Source organism: Mobula hypostoma, chromosome 19, assembly GCF_963921235.1.
Source record: "Mobula hypostoma chromosome 19, sMobHyp1.1, whole genome shotgun sequence".
NCBI lineage: Eukaryota > Metazoa > Chordata > Chondrichthyes > Myliobatiformes > Myliobatidae > Mobula > Mobula hypostoma.
The window spans coordinates 53,856,005-53,871,540 of NC_086115.1; the positions used below are offsets into that span (position 1 = coordinate 53,856,005).

Here is a 15,536-nt window from a genome sequence, read left to right on the forward strand (position 1 = left end):
GTATATACTCTGTGGTTTCTGAATTGCTTCCAGAAATTCCAGCCATTGCTGCTCTGTTGTCATCCCTGCCAGTGTTCTTTTCCAATCAATTCTGGTCAACTCCTCTCATACCTCGGTAATTCCCTTTACTCCACTGTAATACTGATACATCCAACTTTAGCTTCTCCTTCTCAAAATTGAGGATGATTTTGATGATATTATGATCTCTTGCCCTTAGGGTTCTTTTACCTTGTTTTCTAGTCAATTCCAGTTCATTGCACAACACCCAATCTAGAGTAGCTGATCCCCTAGTGGGCTTAACCAAGAGCTGCTCGAAAAAGCCATCTCGTAGGCATTCTAGAAATTTCCCCTCTTGGAATACTGCACAAGCCCTGATTTTCCCAATCTATTTGCATATTGCAATCCCCTATGACTATTGTAATGGTGAAAAATACTTATGCCTTTTGGCATGCATTTTCCATCTCCCGTTGTTATTTGTAGACCATATCCTTACTACTGTTTGGGTATGTAACTTCCATCAGGGTCTTTTTACCCTTACAGTTTCTTAGCTCACTCCACAATGATTCAACACCTTCCCACCATATGTCACCTCTTTCTAATGATTTGATTTCATTTTTTACCAACAGAGAAATGCCACCCCGTCTGCCTTCCTGTGTGTCCTTTCGATACAATGTGTATCCTTGGACATTAAGCTCCCAGCTATAATCTTCTTTCAGCCTGCAACATCATACATGCCAATCTGTGACTGTGCTACAAGTTCATCTACTTTATTCCGTATACTACACACATTCAAATGTAGCACCTTCAGTCCTGTGTTCATCCTTCTTGATTTTGTCCACCTTTTACATTACAACTCATTCTGTTGACTGTAATTTTGCCCTAACAAAAGCCTCTCCTGGCTTGGAGTCTCACTACACATTGATTCTGTTTGTAAACCAACTTGGTGGGTATCCCGAAATTATACATTACATTTGGTTGTATAATCTTGATTTAAGATTTAATAGATTTTTATTTTATTGTAAAAGTTTGTGCAGATGCATTTTTAAGTGTGTATTTTGTTTTTGACTGAGGCCCTGGACCTCCAGAGAACAGCCAAAAGCATTTCATTGAAAGAAATGTGTAAAGCCTTGGTGAAACATTTTTCAAGAATTCCCTTTTGGAATCAATAAAATTCTGTAACAGTGAAAATGACTAGCTTTATTCAATAAATTTGCATGTGATTATAGTAATTGTTTCACTTTTACCTATAGGTTAAAAATATATTAAAAAGTGTACACTCCACCTTATTTTGTATTGATATTTTGAATATAAGTGGTCAGGCAAGTTAAAACTACCGCTGTTTTGAAATGGAGATGATATCATTTCCAGAGGACTAGACTATAGAAGAATATGCTGAGGCCTTATAATCCTCGGATGGAGTATTGTGAGCAGTTTTGGGCCCTTTATTTAAGAATGGATGTGCTGACATAGGATAGGTTCATGAAAATTATTCCAGTAGGTGCGTTTGATGGCTCTGGGCCTCTACTCACTGTAATTCAGAAGAATGAGGGGTGACCTCATTGAAACTTATTGAATGTTGAAAGGCCTTGATAGAGAGGATGCAGGGATGTTCCCTATGGTCAGGGAGACTAAGACCAGAGGACATAGTCTCAAAATAGAGGCACGTCCATTTAGAATGGAGATGAAGAGGAATTTCTTCAGCCAGAGTGGTGAATCTGTGAAATTCGTTGCCACAGGCAGCTGTGAAGACCAAGTCATTCCGTATATTTAATGCAGAGGTTGATAGATTCTTGAAGGGATGAAGGGATTTTGGGGAGAAGGCAGGAGATTGGCGCTGAGAGGGAAATGGATCGGCCATGATGAAATGGTGGAGCAGACTCCATGTGCAAAATGGACTAATTCTGCTCCTATATCTTACGCTCTTATACAACATGTTCCCTTGCTGCTTCTGATATCTTCTTCTATTTGCAAACACATTGTAAAGGAGTTTACAGGCAAGGACCTTGTGCATTAAATTAAATAAGTTGTATTTGTTCAGCACAGTCCCATTAGGGCTCAAAAGTGAGGCAAATGTTCTATTGTTTTAGCATAGGTGATATTTAAGAATAGGATGACTTTCCACCAAGTACTGACTTCAGTCTTGTATCAGGAAATGTTATGATAAAGAAAGGAGTTCTGCTGCAGCTGGGTTTATTCTGGTTATGTCCCTTCAGGACTAGTTTTGAGAACTCAGATGGAAGTCTGCTGGATCAATAGGAGATTATTGAAAAGGCTGGCGAATAGATACACTCCTATTTGGTGGGGTGGGTTGGTGTATAGAGCATACAAGCTTCAGGTACCATTTTGCAAGAAATGTTCACATTCATGCCATAGCCTAGAGTAGGGATGGCGAACCTGTGGCCAGAATGAAGTCCTGAGGGAAGGGTCTTGGCTCAAGACATTGACTATTTATTCCTCTCCATAGATCTGTCTGATCTGCTCAGTTCTTCCAGCATTTGGTGTGCGTTTATCACAATGGGCTAAACTATCAAATGAAATGCCTTGCTTTTTTTTCTACAGTGATTGAAATTTTCAAACAAAATCTTCAAAAGTATATTATGTTCAGTGGTTCAACAGATGACATTCTTACATACTTCATAATTGCTCTATTTATTTAGAGGCTTAATTTGGTGAACTGAACTGTGTATTATCAAGGAAAAGAAGCGATAAGTAATCCTTATTATTCTAGGGGCGTTGGTGAATTAACTGATCCAAGACAGAAATGTTAACATGCTTAGATAGGAATTTCTGTTGTAATTTGTTGGCATTATAAAGAATTAATATTATGAATCATATTGCATATACGTATAGCACATGCTATACCCATAGCATCGTCTCCAGAGGAATGCCTTGCAGCAGTTTATTTGTTAGCAGAAAACTAATTGCTGCTAGTTAGTTGTATTTATCAGATATATCCAACTAAACTTGCCTTTCCATGTTCGTTAGCATATTTAAAAATGCAAACACGAAGAAATCTGCAGATGCTGGAATTTCAAGCAACACACATAAAAGTTGCTGGTGAACGTAGCAGGCCAGGCAGCATCTCTAGGAAGAGGTACAGTCGACATTTCTGGCCGAGACCCTTCGTCAGGACTAACTGAAAGAAGAGTTAGTAAGAGATTTAAAGTGGGAGAGGGAGGGGGAGATCCAAAATGATAGGAGAAGACAGGATGGGGAGGGATGGAGCCAAGAGCTGGACAGGTGATTGGCAAAAGGGATGCAAGGCTGGAGAAGGGAGGGGATCATGGGATGGGAGGCCTAGAGAGAAAGAAAGGGGGAGGGGAGAGAGGAGTTCCAGAGGAAGATGGAGAGCAGGCAAAGAGTTATAGTGAGAGGGACAGAGGGAGAAAAAAGAGAGAGAGAATTCTCTCTTTAGCATGTGGTTAGCATATTGATTACATTAACATCTTGAAATTGTAAACATTTAAATTATACTGTATAGACACTAATCAGCAGAAAAAGGCACTTCTGTGTCACAGTAAAAACAGTTCTCTACAAAGTGATCTAAATTAATTACAAATATAAAACAAAAAATAATTGATTGCCTAAGTATTCACACCCTTCGAGTCAGAATTTAGTAGATGCACCTATGGCAGCAATTACAGCCTTGAGACTGTGTGGATAGGTCTCTATTGTTACATACTTCATGGATATATTGTGACTGTCTTGTTAGGATGATGTAATGGTCTTGCAGAGGTCACATGATGTAATTTTCCCGCCAGTGAGGTCACATGATGACCTGTTTGTCAACAGGTATATAAAAGGGAGACCCCTCGTGGCATAGTTTAGTTTTTCAGTTTAGTTTTGTGTTAGATATTCTGTTTTGCTGCGTATTTGGCTTATGACGCAGTTTTGTTTTAAAGTGGAGTTCTACTTTCTATTGAAAGAAGTATTGGAGAGTGAAGACCTTACCAAAGTACAGGAATTCGCCAAGTCGAGTAAAGCTGATATTGTTTGGCGGTTTTGGAGAAGATCTACCTTTATTGAATCTTCGTTCAAGTAAAAGTGACCTGCAACTGAGATATCTCCTGCTAAAGTAGAAAGGATAGTGCAGTGTCTATTCGCTAGAGGAAAAGGTCAGTTCCTTTAAACTGTTTTATTTCCGTCGTCGTGAATCCTGCGAACAAGGCAGGTTCCGGCTGGGATCAGCAGTAACGACACATCTTTGAGGAATTCTTTACTTCAGGAAAGTCTGTCCTAATTGACTGTATAAATCTCTTGGACTTTCGAATTTACCATTCTAAGAACTGTGTTCGAATTTACCACTTTAAGAACTGTTTTCGCACTTACCCTTTTAAGAACTGTTCCAGAGTTGCCGTATAGCGGTTAACTTCCGGTTAAGTTAATCGTTTAAATACATTTCACTATTTTTGAGCAAAGTTTAATAAATGTTTGTTTTTATAAAACCTGACTCAATTCTATATTCATTGTTGCCAGTCACGTGACACTATCAGCTTTGCACATCTGGATGCTGAAATTTTTCCCCATTCTTCTTTACAAAACTGCTCAAGCTCTGTCAGATTGCATGGGGATCATGAGTGAACAGCCCTTTTCAAGTCCATCCACAAATTCTCTATTGGATTGAGGTCTAGACTCTGACTTGGCCACTCCAGGACATTAACTGTGTTGTCTTTAAGCCATTCCAGTGTAGTTTTGGCTTTATGCTTGGGGTCATTGTCTTGCTGGAAAACAAATCTTATCCCAAGTCACAGTTCTCGTGCAGACTGCATCAGGTTTTCTTCCAAGAATTTCTTGTGAAGCATCCCTACAGCATAATGCAGCCACCACCATGCTTCAGGTAGGGATGATGTGTTTTTGATTATGTGCAGTGTTTGGCTTATGCCAAAAATGGCATTTAGTCTAAGCAACACATGCACAAAATGCTGAAGGAGCTCAGCAGGCCAGGCAGCTTCGATCGAAAAGAGTGTAGTCGATGTTTCGGGCCAAGACCCTTCAGCACGACTGGAGAAAAAAAGATGAAGGTGGGGAGAGGAGAGGGAGAAACACAAGGTGATAAGTGAAACCTGGGGGTGGGTGTTGAGGTAGAAGCTGGGAAGTTGATAGGTGAAGGAGATACAGGGTTGAAAAGGGGAATCTAATAGGAGAGAACAGAAGGCCATAGAAAAAAGAAAAGGGGGAGGAGCACCAGAGGGAAGCGATGGGTAGATAAGAAGATAATTTGAGAGAGGGAAAAGAGGAAGGCGAATGGTGGGGGGGGGGGGGAGGATCTGGAAATTTGAGAAATCAATATTTATGCCATCAAGTTGGAAGCTACCCAGATAGAGCATATGGTGTGTTTGTCCAACCTGAGTTTGGCCTGCTCATGACAGTAGAGGATGCTGTGGATTGACATGTTGGAATGGGAATGGGAAGTGGAATTAAAATGAGTGGCTATGGAGACGAAGGGTCTCGGCCTGAAACGTCGACTGCACCTCTTCCTAGAGATGCTGCCTGGCCTGCTGCATTCACCAGCAACTTTTATTTCCAGCATCTTGAATTTCCAGCATCTGCAGAATTCCTGTTGTTTTCCTGATTTTTCTGGCGTTTCTGGTCTGATGGCTAAAAAGCTCAATTTTGGTTTCATCAAACCATAGAACCTTCTTCCGGCTGCCTTCACCGTCTGTCAAGTGCTTCTGGCAAATTCTAGCTGAGATTTCATGTGAGTTTTTTTCAACAGTGACTTTCTCTTTGCCACTCTCCCATACAGCTGCGACTGGTGAAGTACCTGAGCAACAGCTGTATGCGCAGTCTCTCCCATCTCAGCCACTGAAGCTTGTAACTCCTCCAGAGTTGTCACAGGTCCCTTGGTGACCTCCCTCACTAGTCCCCTTCTTGCATGTTCACTTAGTTTTTGAGGACAGCCTGCTCTAGGCAGATTTACAGCTGTGCCATATTCTTTCCATTTACCGACGAGTGAGTTCACTTTGCTCCAAGGGATGTTCAATGACTTGGAAATTTTCTGGTAACCAGCTCCAGACTTGTGCTTTTCAATAACTTTTTCATGGAGTTCTTTGGAGTGTTCTTTTGTCTTCATGGTGTAGTTTTTGCCAGGATACTGACTCACCAGCAGTTGGACCTTCCAGACACAGGCGTATTTAGAAACATAGAAAACCTACAGCACGTTACAAGCCCTTCAGCCCACAAAGCTGTGCCAAACATGTCTTTACCTTAAATTACCTAGGGTTACCCATAGCCCTCTATTTCTCTGAGCTCCATGTACCAGTCCAGGTGTCTCTTAAAAGACCCTATCATATCCGCCTCCACCACCGTCAATGGCAGCCCATGCCACACGCTTCCCACTCTCTGCATAAAAAACTTACCCCTGACATCCCCTCTGCACCTACTTCCAAGCACCTTAAAACTGTGCCCTCTCGTGTTTATTTTTACTACAATCAATTGAAACACCTTGACTGCACACGGTGATCTCCATTTAAATAATTATGTGACTTCATAAACCAATTGGCTGCACCAGTGATAATTTGGCATGTCAAATGGGGGTTAGTACTTAGGTAATCAATTTTATTGTGATCAATAATGCAGTTACCATAATTAATGTAGTCCACAAAAAAGTTCAGCATTGTTTATTTTTCTAGTGGTTATAAACATTGTTAACTTTGTAGTTTTATTAATCTTCCTTATTTTCTGATTAGACTCTACTTTGCACTTTCTATTTGCTAAATACTGTCAGTGGCTCTAGAATCTAGAGGGAGACATTACTCCCAGAGCTTTACCCATTCAATGTAGGTGTGTTTACTGCAAGAATATAGAATGTGGTGCTAGTTCTTCAGACATTCCTTTCATCACTGAAAAAGTGTTTGACTTTACAGAGCTTTATTTAAATGTGGTAGTTTGATATGTTTTGATTCTTGTACATTTAAGATTATGTAGGATCAATTCTCCCCACATTTTCAACAGCTCCCTCCAAATTCTTCCACTCAGTTACACACCAGAGGCAACTTACAATGGCCCATTAACCTAGCAACCTAACCAGCTCTATGATGTGAGAGGAAACCCGATCGTCCAAGGGAAACCCATTCAGTCACGTGGAGAATGTGCAAACTCCACACAGACAGAACCTGCCCTTGTTTTATTGAAGCAAAATCACATAGTGAATGTACATTTATGGGTGTTATCCAGTTGTCTGTGGCTGCCTTATTTAAAATAAAAACATCATGCTATGGATCGTCGCACAAGATGTTTACTACTTTGGCTTGTGTGCTTTCTCAGGAATAATGTACTCTTGTTACATTTACAACCTTTCACACAGTTGCTTTGTATATTTTTAAAGTTTCATTGAATTTCCCCTCATTTTGCTTCTGTTTTTCAAGGTTTGTTAATTTACAATAAAGAGACATTCACACGGTAACTGTACAACTTATATCCAGCGTTTCTTTTGTTTCCTAGGGTCAGTACCATCCATCCGATTTGTTGTGTCCAGAGACATATAGCTGGGTACCCATTGAGATGTGTCGGGCAAAGTTAGACCAGTCTAAGTATAGCCGGCTAAATGAAGATTCAAATGCAGGTTAGTTTACAGACTGACGAATTAGGCTGCTTTTGCCTACTAGCTAACTAACTGATTGTGCCGCTATGAAACCTTGTTAATGTTCAGAAGAATATAATCAATTCTTATGAAGGAAATCACTCTATATTTTATTTACCTCTACTTAATGTTATTTTTCTATTTGGATGAAGTGTTTGCGATCAGTCTGTTTAGTTAAGGTATCTATGATATTGTATCTTGCTGCTGAGGACATATCCTTCACTTATTTCACCATTTTGTTTTGAGCGTAACAATTCTGTTTTGTTTTATTGATTTTTCTTGGCGGGGGGGGATCTGAGAATTGCATTTATTCACCATCCCTAATTGCCCTTGAGAAGGTGGTGGCCAGTCACTGGATTTCTTCTGGTGAAGTGACTCCCATAATGTCTCAGGGAGGGAATACCAGGATATAGACCCAGCAGCAATGAAAAAAACATTTCAAAATCAGGACTGAGGGGATTTGGTTAAAGATAGTAGAAAGGCTCTGGGGTGACTCGCTGCAGAAGACATGGACAGCTTTGTCTGTTGAGGAGTTGTGACAAGAACTGAACATTGTGCCTTTATCAGGAAGTATCACTACTTCAGACCTAATGAAGGTCGTTTGTGATAAATTGAAGACAAGTGTGTCAACGAAACAGCCCTAAGGACTCCTGCCATGATATTTTGGGGCTGAGATAATTGACTTGCAACAATCACTCTCATCTTTCTTCTCACAAAGGCCCAACTCTGACCATTTGGCATATTTGTCCTTAATTGCACTGATTTCAGTTTTACCAGGCCTGTTGATGCACCACTCAGTCAATGCTGCCTTGATCTGAAGTGCAATTGCTCTAATTTTATGGTGGAATTCTACTGTTTTGGTCAACGTTGTGATGAGATCCTTTAGGAACCAATGAGAAAAAATGGGCAATCTGTGCTTGGAGCCGAGAAGTATGGTTAAAATCCTAAATTAATGCTTTCCATCATTATTCATAAAGGGAATAGACATTGTAGTTGAAAAATTCAGTGAAGAATTAGATGAGTATCTAGTACAGATCTCCATAAGTAAAGGGAAAGTAGTGCTTTCAAAAGCTTCAGATGGGATTTGTCCTGTGCTATTATAGGAACAACGGAAGAGTTTGCCAAGGTTCTGGCCAAAATTTTTAAATCTTCACGAGAAGCAAGTGAGATATTAGAGAGCTGGAGGACAGTAAATTTGCACCACCCCATCCATTGAGAAAAGAGCAGAGTAAAGCCTGATAACCTTTGACCTATGGAACCTATCATCAATGGTAGGGAAGATGCGAAAAACTTTCTGATTAATAACCACTTGGAAAGGGATGGTCTCATTGAAGAAGGCCTAACTTTGGCAAGGAGAGATCCTGCCTGACCAATCTGACTGAATTCTGTAAAGTGGTAACAAGGAGTATCAATGTAGACTTAGGTAATAGATGAGATTTTAAATGGATTTCAATAAAACCTTTGACAAGGCCTTCATGGGAGACTGGTCACAAGGTTAGGGCTCATGGAATCCAAGGTAACTTCAAAGGTTCAAAGTAAATTTATTATCAAAGTACATGTATGTCGCCATATATGAGGGGTGATTGATAAGTTAGTGGGCAAAGGTAGAGGAGTCAATTTTAGAAAACCTAGTACATTTATTTTTCAACATAGTCTCCTCCTACATTTACACACTTAGTCCAGCGGTCGTGGAGCAAATGGATCTTGGACCTCCAGAAAGTGTTCACAGCAGGGGTGATTGATAAGTTTGTGACCTAAGATAGAGGGAGATGAGTTATACAGCTCTCTTTACGTGCACATGCAGTTCAACTCTTGAGTGATTATGCAGAAAGTCTGAAGTTAATAACTCATCTCCTACCTTAGGCCACAAACTTATCAATCACCCCGATGAGTTGTTAACCTCAAACTTTCTGCATAATCATTCAGAGTTGAACTGCTTGTGCATGTAAAGAGAGCTGTTAACTCATCTCCTTCTACCTTCGGCCACAAACTTATCAATCACCCCAGCTGTGGACACTTTCTGGAGGTCCAAGATCCGTATGCTCCACGACCGCTGGACTAAGTGTTTAAATGTAGGAGTGGACTATGTTGAAAAATAAATGTGCTAGGTTTTCTAAAATTGACTCCTTCTACCTTAGGCCACGAACTTATCAATCACCCCTCATATAACCCTGAGTATTTTTGTGGGCATACTCAGTAAATCCAAGAACTATAATAGAATCATTGAAAGACCACACCCAACAGGGCTGACAAACAATCAATGTGCAAAAGAAAACAAACGTGCAAATACAAAAAAAAATAGGCAATAAATACTGAGAACATGAGCAGAAGAGTCCTTGAAAGTGACTCCATAGATTATGGGAACAGTTTAGTGATAGATTGAGTGAAGATATCCCTACTAGTTCAAGAGTCTGATGGTTGATGAATAGTAACTGTTCCTGAACCTTGTGGTGAGAGTCTTGAGGCTCCTGTACCTCCTTCCTGATGGCAGCAGCAGGAAGAGAGCATGACCTGGCTGGTGGGAGTTCCTGATGGTGGACAGCACTCCACATAGGTGTGCTCAATGCCGCGGAAGGCTTTATCTGTGACGGACTGGGCCAGATCCACTACATTTTTCTAGGCTGTTCCTACAAGGGCACTGGCGTTTCCATGCTAGGCTGTGATGCAACCAGTAAATATACTCTCCGCCATACATCTATAGAAGTTTGTCAAAGTTTTAGATGTCATGCCGAATATTCAGAAGCTTCTAAGGAAGTAGAGGGATGCTTTCTTCTGAACTGCAGTCGCGTGCTGGGCCCCGGACAGGTCCTCTGAAATGATAACACTGAGGAACTTAAAGTTACTGGTTCTCTCCTCTTCCTGAAGTTAATAATCTGAAGTCCTGAATTAGCTTGGCAACAGGAGACAGAGGGTAATGGTAGAGGGTTGGTTTTACGATTGGATGGTCATGACTAGTGGTATTCCACAAAGATCAGTACTGGGGACTTTGCTATTTGTATTATATGTGAATGACTTGGATATGATTCTGAGAGGCAAGAGAGAGGAGCAGTGGGTGGGAAAAGGTGGGAGGGTTACAAAGTGGTGCTTACGCATGCAGCTGTGCTTTTAATTTCAAAGCTGGTTACTGCTTGTAGTTTATATTTTGAAATAGTTTACGGAGGCTCTTTCTCATTTGTTTTATTGGCTATATATTAAACAGTTAAGTAAAACAAGTAGCCCAAGATGGTGCCGTGTACGGAGGCCATGTTATGTACTCTGAATTGACATTGTAATTTTCTGCTTATCGCTCTACTTCTTTCTGCACTTCTCTTACAAGAAGCTGAAAGTCACATCAGGTATGATCAATTGACTCTTTTGCACTTGAAAAGATGGCACTCAATCGTAACGTGCTGCCTTTCTACCACCGGGACCCCCTGCTCGCACAAACCACGTGAGGTTCATTCGCCACACCGGCTTTACTGAGGAAGTGTCGCAAGAGATGAGGAAGAAGAGCCAGTGTCTTGGTTAAGTTAAGACAGCGCGCAAATTGGCCATTGCTCCCTAGCATACTCCTGGCCAACGTACAGTCCCTGGACAACAAGATGCGTGAGCTGAGAGCCAGAATATCCTACCAACAGGAAACAAAGCACTGTAACATCTTATGCTTTACTGAAACCTGATTGTTGGAGGAAATACCAGACCAAGCCATCGAACCCATCGGGCTCTCTGTGTTCCAGGTGGACAGGTCTAAAGACCTCTCTGGGAAAAGTAAAGATGGGGGAGTATATTTCATGGTGAACAATCCTTGGTGCGACCCAGGTAGCCTGCACACCCTGAAATCCTTTTACTCCCCGGATCTGGAGTACCTTGTGCTGTTATGTCGACCTTTCTGGCTGCCTGGAGAATTCACGCCTGTTATTATTATAGCTGTGTACATCCCACCACAAGCTGTTACCAACATAACTTGCAATGAATGTTGCAAAATCATCAATATCCATGAAACCACACACCCAGAGGCTGCTTTCATCATTGCTGGAGACCTTAACCAAGTGTCGCTGACCAGAGCTTGATTGAAGTTCTGCCAACATATCAAAGTGAGCATATGGGGAGGAAACATACACAACCACTGCTACTCTGCTTTCCACAATGCCAACAAAGCACTTCTCCGCCCTCCGTTTGGAAAGTCTGACCATTCCTCCATCTTGCTTTTACCCACCTACAGAAGAAATTAAAGCAGGAAGCAGCCATAGTGGAAATTACCCACTGCTGGTCCAACCAATCAGTCTCAATGTTACAAGACTGCTTTGATAGCGTCACCTGGGAGGTATTTCGAGCTGAGAATATCTTTGACTACACAGAGATGGTCACAAGCTTCATTCGGAAGTGCATTGAAGACATTGTTTCCCAAAAATCACCACCTAAGATTCTACCAATAATAGTTGTGTCATCACCCTTGGACACTACCTCACTTTTTAAATTTATATTATTTCTGTTTTTTGCACGATTTTAATCTATTCAATTTATGTATATTGTATTTGATTTACTTATTTATCTATTTCTATTATTTTAGTTTGGTTTTTTTCTTCTATATTATGTACTGCATTGAACTGCTGCTGCTAGGTTAACAAATTTCACGTCACATGCCGGTGATAATAAACCTGATTCTGATTCTGAATAGTTCAGTGCGTGTTGCTCTTAGCACAAGGGATAAAACCCTCGCCTCTGGATACCACAGGAGCTCGAGATGCCACTATGATTTACGTAGAGTCATCAAGGTGACAAAACGGCAATACAGGGACAAAATCCGGTCACAACTTTGCAACAATGTCGCACGCAGCGTACGGCAAGGACTGCACACCATGGCAGACTTCAAGAGGAAATGCAGCAGTGCAGCCCACTTGGCCGCCTCATTCTTGGATGAGCTAAATGTTTTTTTACACTCGATTCGAGGTTGATAGGACTGAAGCCTCGAGGAGAGTTGCTGACGAGACCTGCACCTTGGTCATTTCTGAGGCTGAGGTACGTAGAACTTTTCAACGTGTCAAGAGCTGCAAGGCAACGGGGCCAGACAGTATCCCAGGGCACGTCCTCAAAGTGTGTGCAGAACAGCTGGCTGGTGTGATTACGGATATTTTTAATCTCTCCTTCTTCCAGTGTGTAGTGCCTCCTGTTTCAAATCGTCGATCATTGTCCCTGTACCTAAGAAAACAAAGGTAGCATGGCCGAACAATTGGTACCCTGTCACACTCACCTCAATTATAAGCAAGTGCTTTGAGAGGCTGGTTAAAGACTATGTTTGCAGCATGCTACCACCCACACTGCATCCCCTACAATTGGCCTACCAATGGAACCGGTCTACCGATAACACCATAGCTGCAGCACTACACACCGTCCTCACTCACCTGGAGAAGAGGGATGCATATGTTAGAATGCTGTTCCTGGATTACAGTTCAGCATTTAACACCATAATTCACTCCAGACTTGACAGGAAGCTCAGAGACCTCAGCCTCCCCACCTTGTGCAGCTGGATCCTAGGCTTCCTATCGAATCGTCGACAGGAGGTAAGGATAGGCTCCCTCACCTCTGACCCGCAACACATATGCCCCTCCCCCCCGTTGTGTTCCGAATCCCCTCCTCTACTCCCTTTACACTCATGACTGTACTGCCACACACAGCTCCAATCTGATGATCAAATTCGCAGATGACATGACTTTGATTGGCCTTACTTCTAGTGGTAATGAGACAGACTACAGAGGAGAAGTTGACACTCTGACACAGTGGTGCCAAGATAACAATTTCTCTCTCTCTCTCTCTCAATGTCCAAAAAACAAAAGAGCTGATTGTGGATTACAGGAGGAATGGAGACAGGCTCAGCCCGATCAACATCAATGGGTCTGCAGGTGAGAGAGTGAGTACAGTAGTTTCAAGTTCCTCGGTATACACATCACCAATGATCTCACCTAGAATGTACACATGAGCTATGTGGCAAAAAAAGCACAACAGCATTTCTTCCACCTTAGGCAACTGAAGAAGTTCGGCATGAGCCCCCAAATCCTCAAGACCTTCTACAGGGGCACTACTGAGAGTATACTGACTGGCTGTATCACCGCCTGGTACAGAAACTGCGCAAACCTTGGTCACTGGGCATTGCAGAGAGTGGTACAGACAGCCCAGCACATCTGTGGATGTGAACTTCCCTCCATTGAGGACATTTATAGCAGCATGTGTAGAAAGAAGGCCTGGAAGATCAACGGGGACACCAGTTACCCCAACTATAAACTGTTTCAGCTGCTTCCGTCTGGCAAACGCTACCGCAGCATTAAAGCCAGGTGCAATAGCCTAGAAAGAGAGCTTCTTTCTACAAGCCGTTAGACTTTTAAATTCACATGTCCGTACATTGAAACAGAGTCATAACACAAAGATTTTTACTCTCTCATGTTGTGGGATGGATGTAAGATTTAAATAAATTCTACAATTCTAAAAAATTCTAGGTCAAGAAAGTAGTGAGGTGGTGTTCATGGCAGAGGGAAAGAGGCTGTTCTTGAATCACTGTATGTGTGCCTTCAGACTCCTGCACCTCCACCCTGATGATAGCACTGAGAAGAGGGCATGTCCTGAGTGATGGGGGTCCTTAATAATGGATGCTGCCTTTTTGAGGCATTACTTCTTAAAGATGTCCAAGATGCTGGTGAGGCTAGTGCCCATGATGGAGCTGACTGAGTTGATAACTTTCTGCAGCTTATTTTGATTCAGTGCAGTGTAACACAAGTGATAACCACATTTGTTATTTTGATAATGATGTCAAGATGTAAAGAAAGTAAATGAAAAATTTCTAAGGTGTAGATAAGCAACTTTGATTATAAAGAGTAACTTGGAAAACTGGATTTCTCTTAATTAGAGCAGAACGAATAAGATTGTCTCTGATTAAGCTGTTCAAAATTGTGAAGGATTTAGATTTAGTGAACAGGACAAACTTTTTTTCCCCTCCAGGCTTTAAGATAGTTATCAGAAAAATTAAATTTATCATCACCCACAAGTGGAAGGGAGGCTACTAGAAAGGTAAAAAAGAGAGCCCAGCTAGAAACAGTAACTGAAAACTATACCAGATAAGTAATTGAAAAGAAAAAATTGGTTTAAGAAATAAACAGAGAGAGGCAATAAATTGATGGCTTTATGGAAGAGCTAAATAAGAAACCTCAGAGCTGTGAACTTTGCTTCCCCTTTTGTCAGTGATGCATTGTATTGAGTTTTGTTTCCATTTCATTTTGAATTCATTCACCCAAGTTATCTCTGATACATATGTGGGAATTAAATAATATGAAGTCAGAATTACTAAATCTGAATTTGATGATCAAACTTTTTCTGTCTTGACAGTCTGTGAGTATAGTGTTCCACATACAGCGTTACCACTGATCTGGAGGCTGCAAATGAAATTCAAAGATGACCTCAGGCCCAGAAATCTCAGCTTTGAAGTATGTAAATTAAGATTGTGCACAGTAGCCTGGGTTTGCTGCTTGGCACATTACAGCAAGGATACCAAACAGTGGCAAGTATTTGAGCACCAATGTTGTTCTGAAAGAGGCCAACAGATTCTTGCACCATTTGGCCATTGCCATACTGGCAAGGGACCACTCAACCATTTAAAAAGAGGACATATTGCTATTATGGTACACATCACTGCTTCTTCTGCGACACTCAGCATTTGAACTTTTACTTGTGCTGCAGTAGAGACAACACCTATCAAAGGCAAGGTTGTTGAGTCCACAAGTATTGTAATGAAATCCTCTATCAAATTAATATCAGGAAAAAGTAGGCTCAAAATTTACACAAACCCTTTTGCAAGGTTGGAATTGCTCTCATACTCCTGTAGTTGTCATGCATTCTTTTCTGGTAACCTGGTGCTTTGCCAAGCATTTCATTGTCTACATTTAACTTTGCAATCTGCCTCATCAAAGTTCTGGCTTGAACTCTATAC

At 41.3% G+C, this 15,536-nt stretch overlaps 1 protein-coding gene across 6 annotated transcripts in view; it reads left to right on the top strand.

Moving 5' to 3' along the window:
• Positions 1–15,536, top strand: part of LOC134359051 (arginyl-tRNA--protein transferase 1) — a 183,041-nt gene that overhangs the window by 142,817 nt on the left and 24,688 nt on the right. For 5 of the 6 annotated variants that reach the window (XM_063071915.1, XM_063071920.1, XM_063071914.1 and 2 more), the window contains one exon: positions 7,444–7,564. The exons of the other annotated variant lie outside the window; for it this stretch is intronic. In XM_063071915.1, the coding sequence (XP_062927985.1) occupies positions 7,444–7,564 (121 nt within the window). The remainder of the gene's footprint in view (positions 1–7,443; positions 7,565–15,536) is intronic. 6 annotated transcript variants of the gene reach the window in all.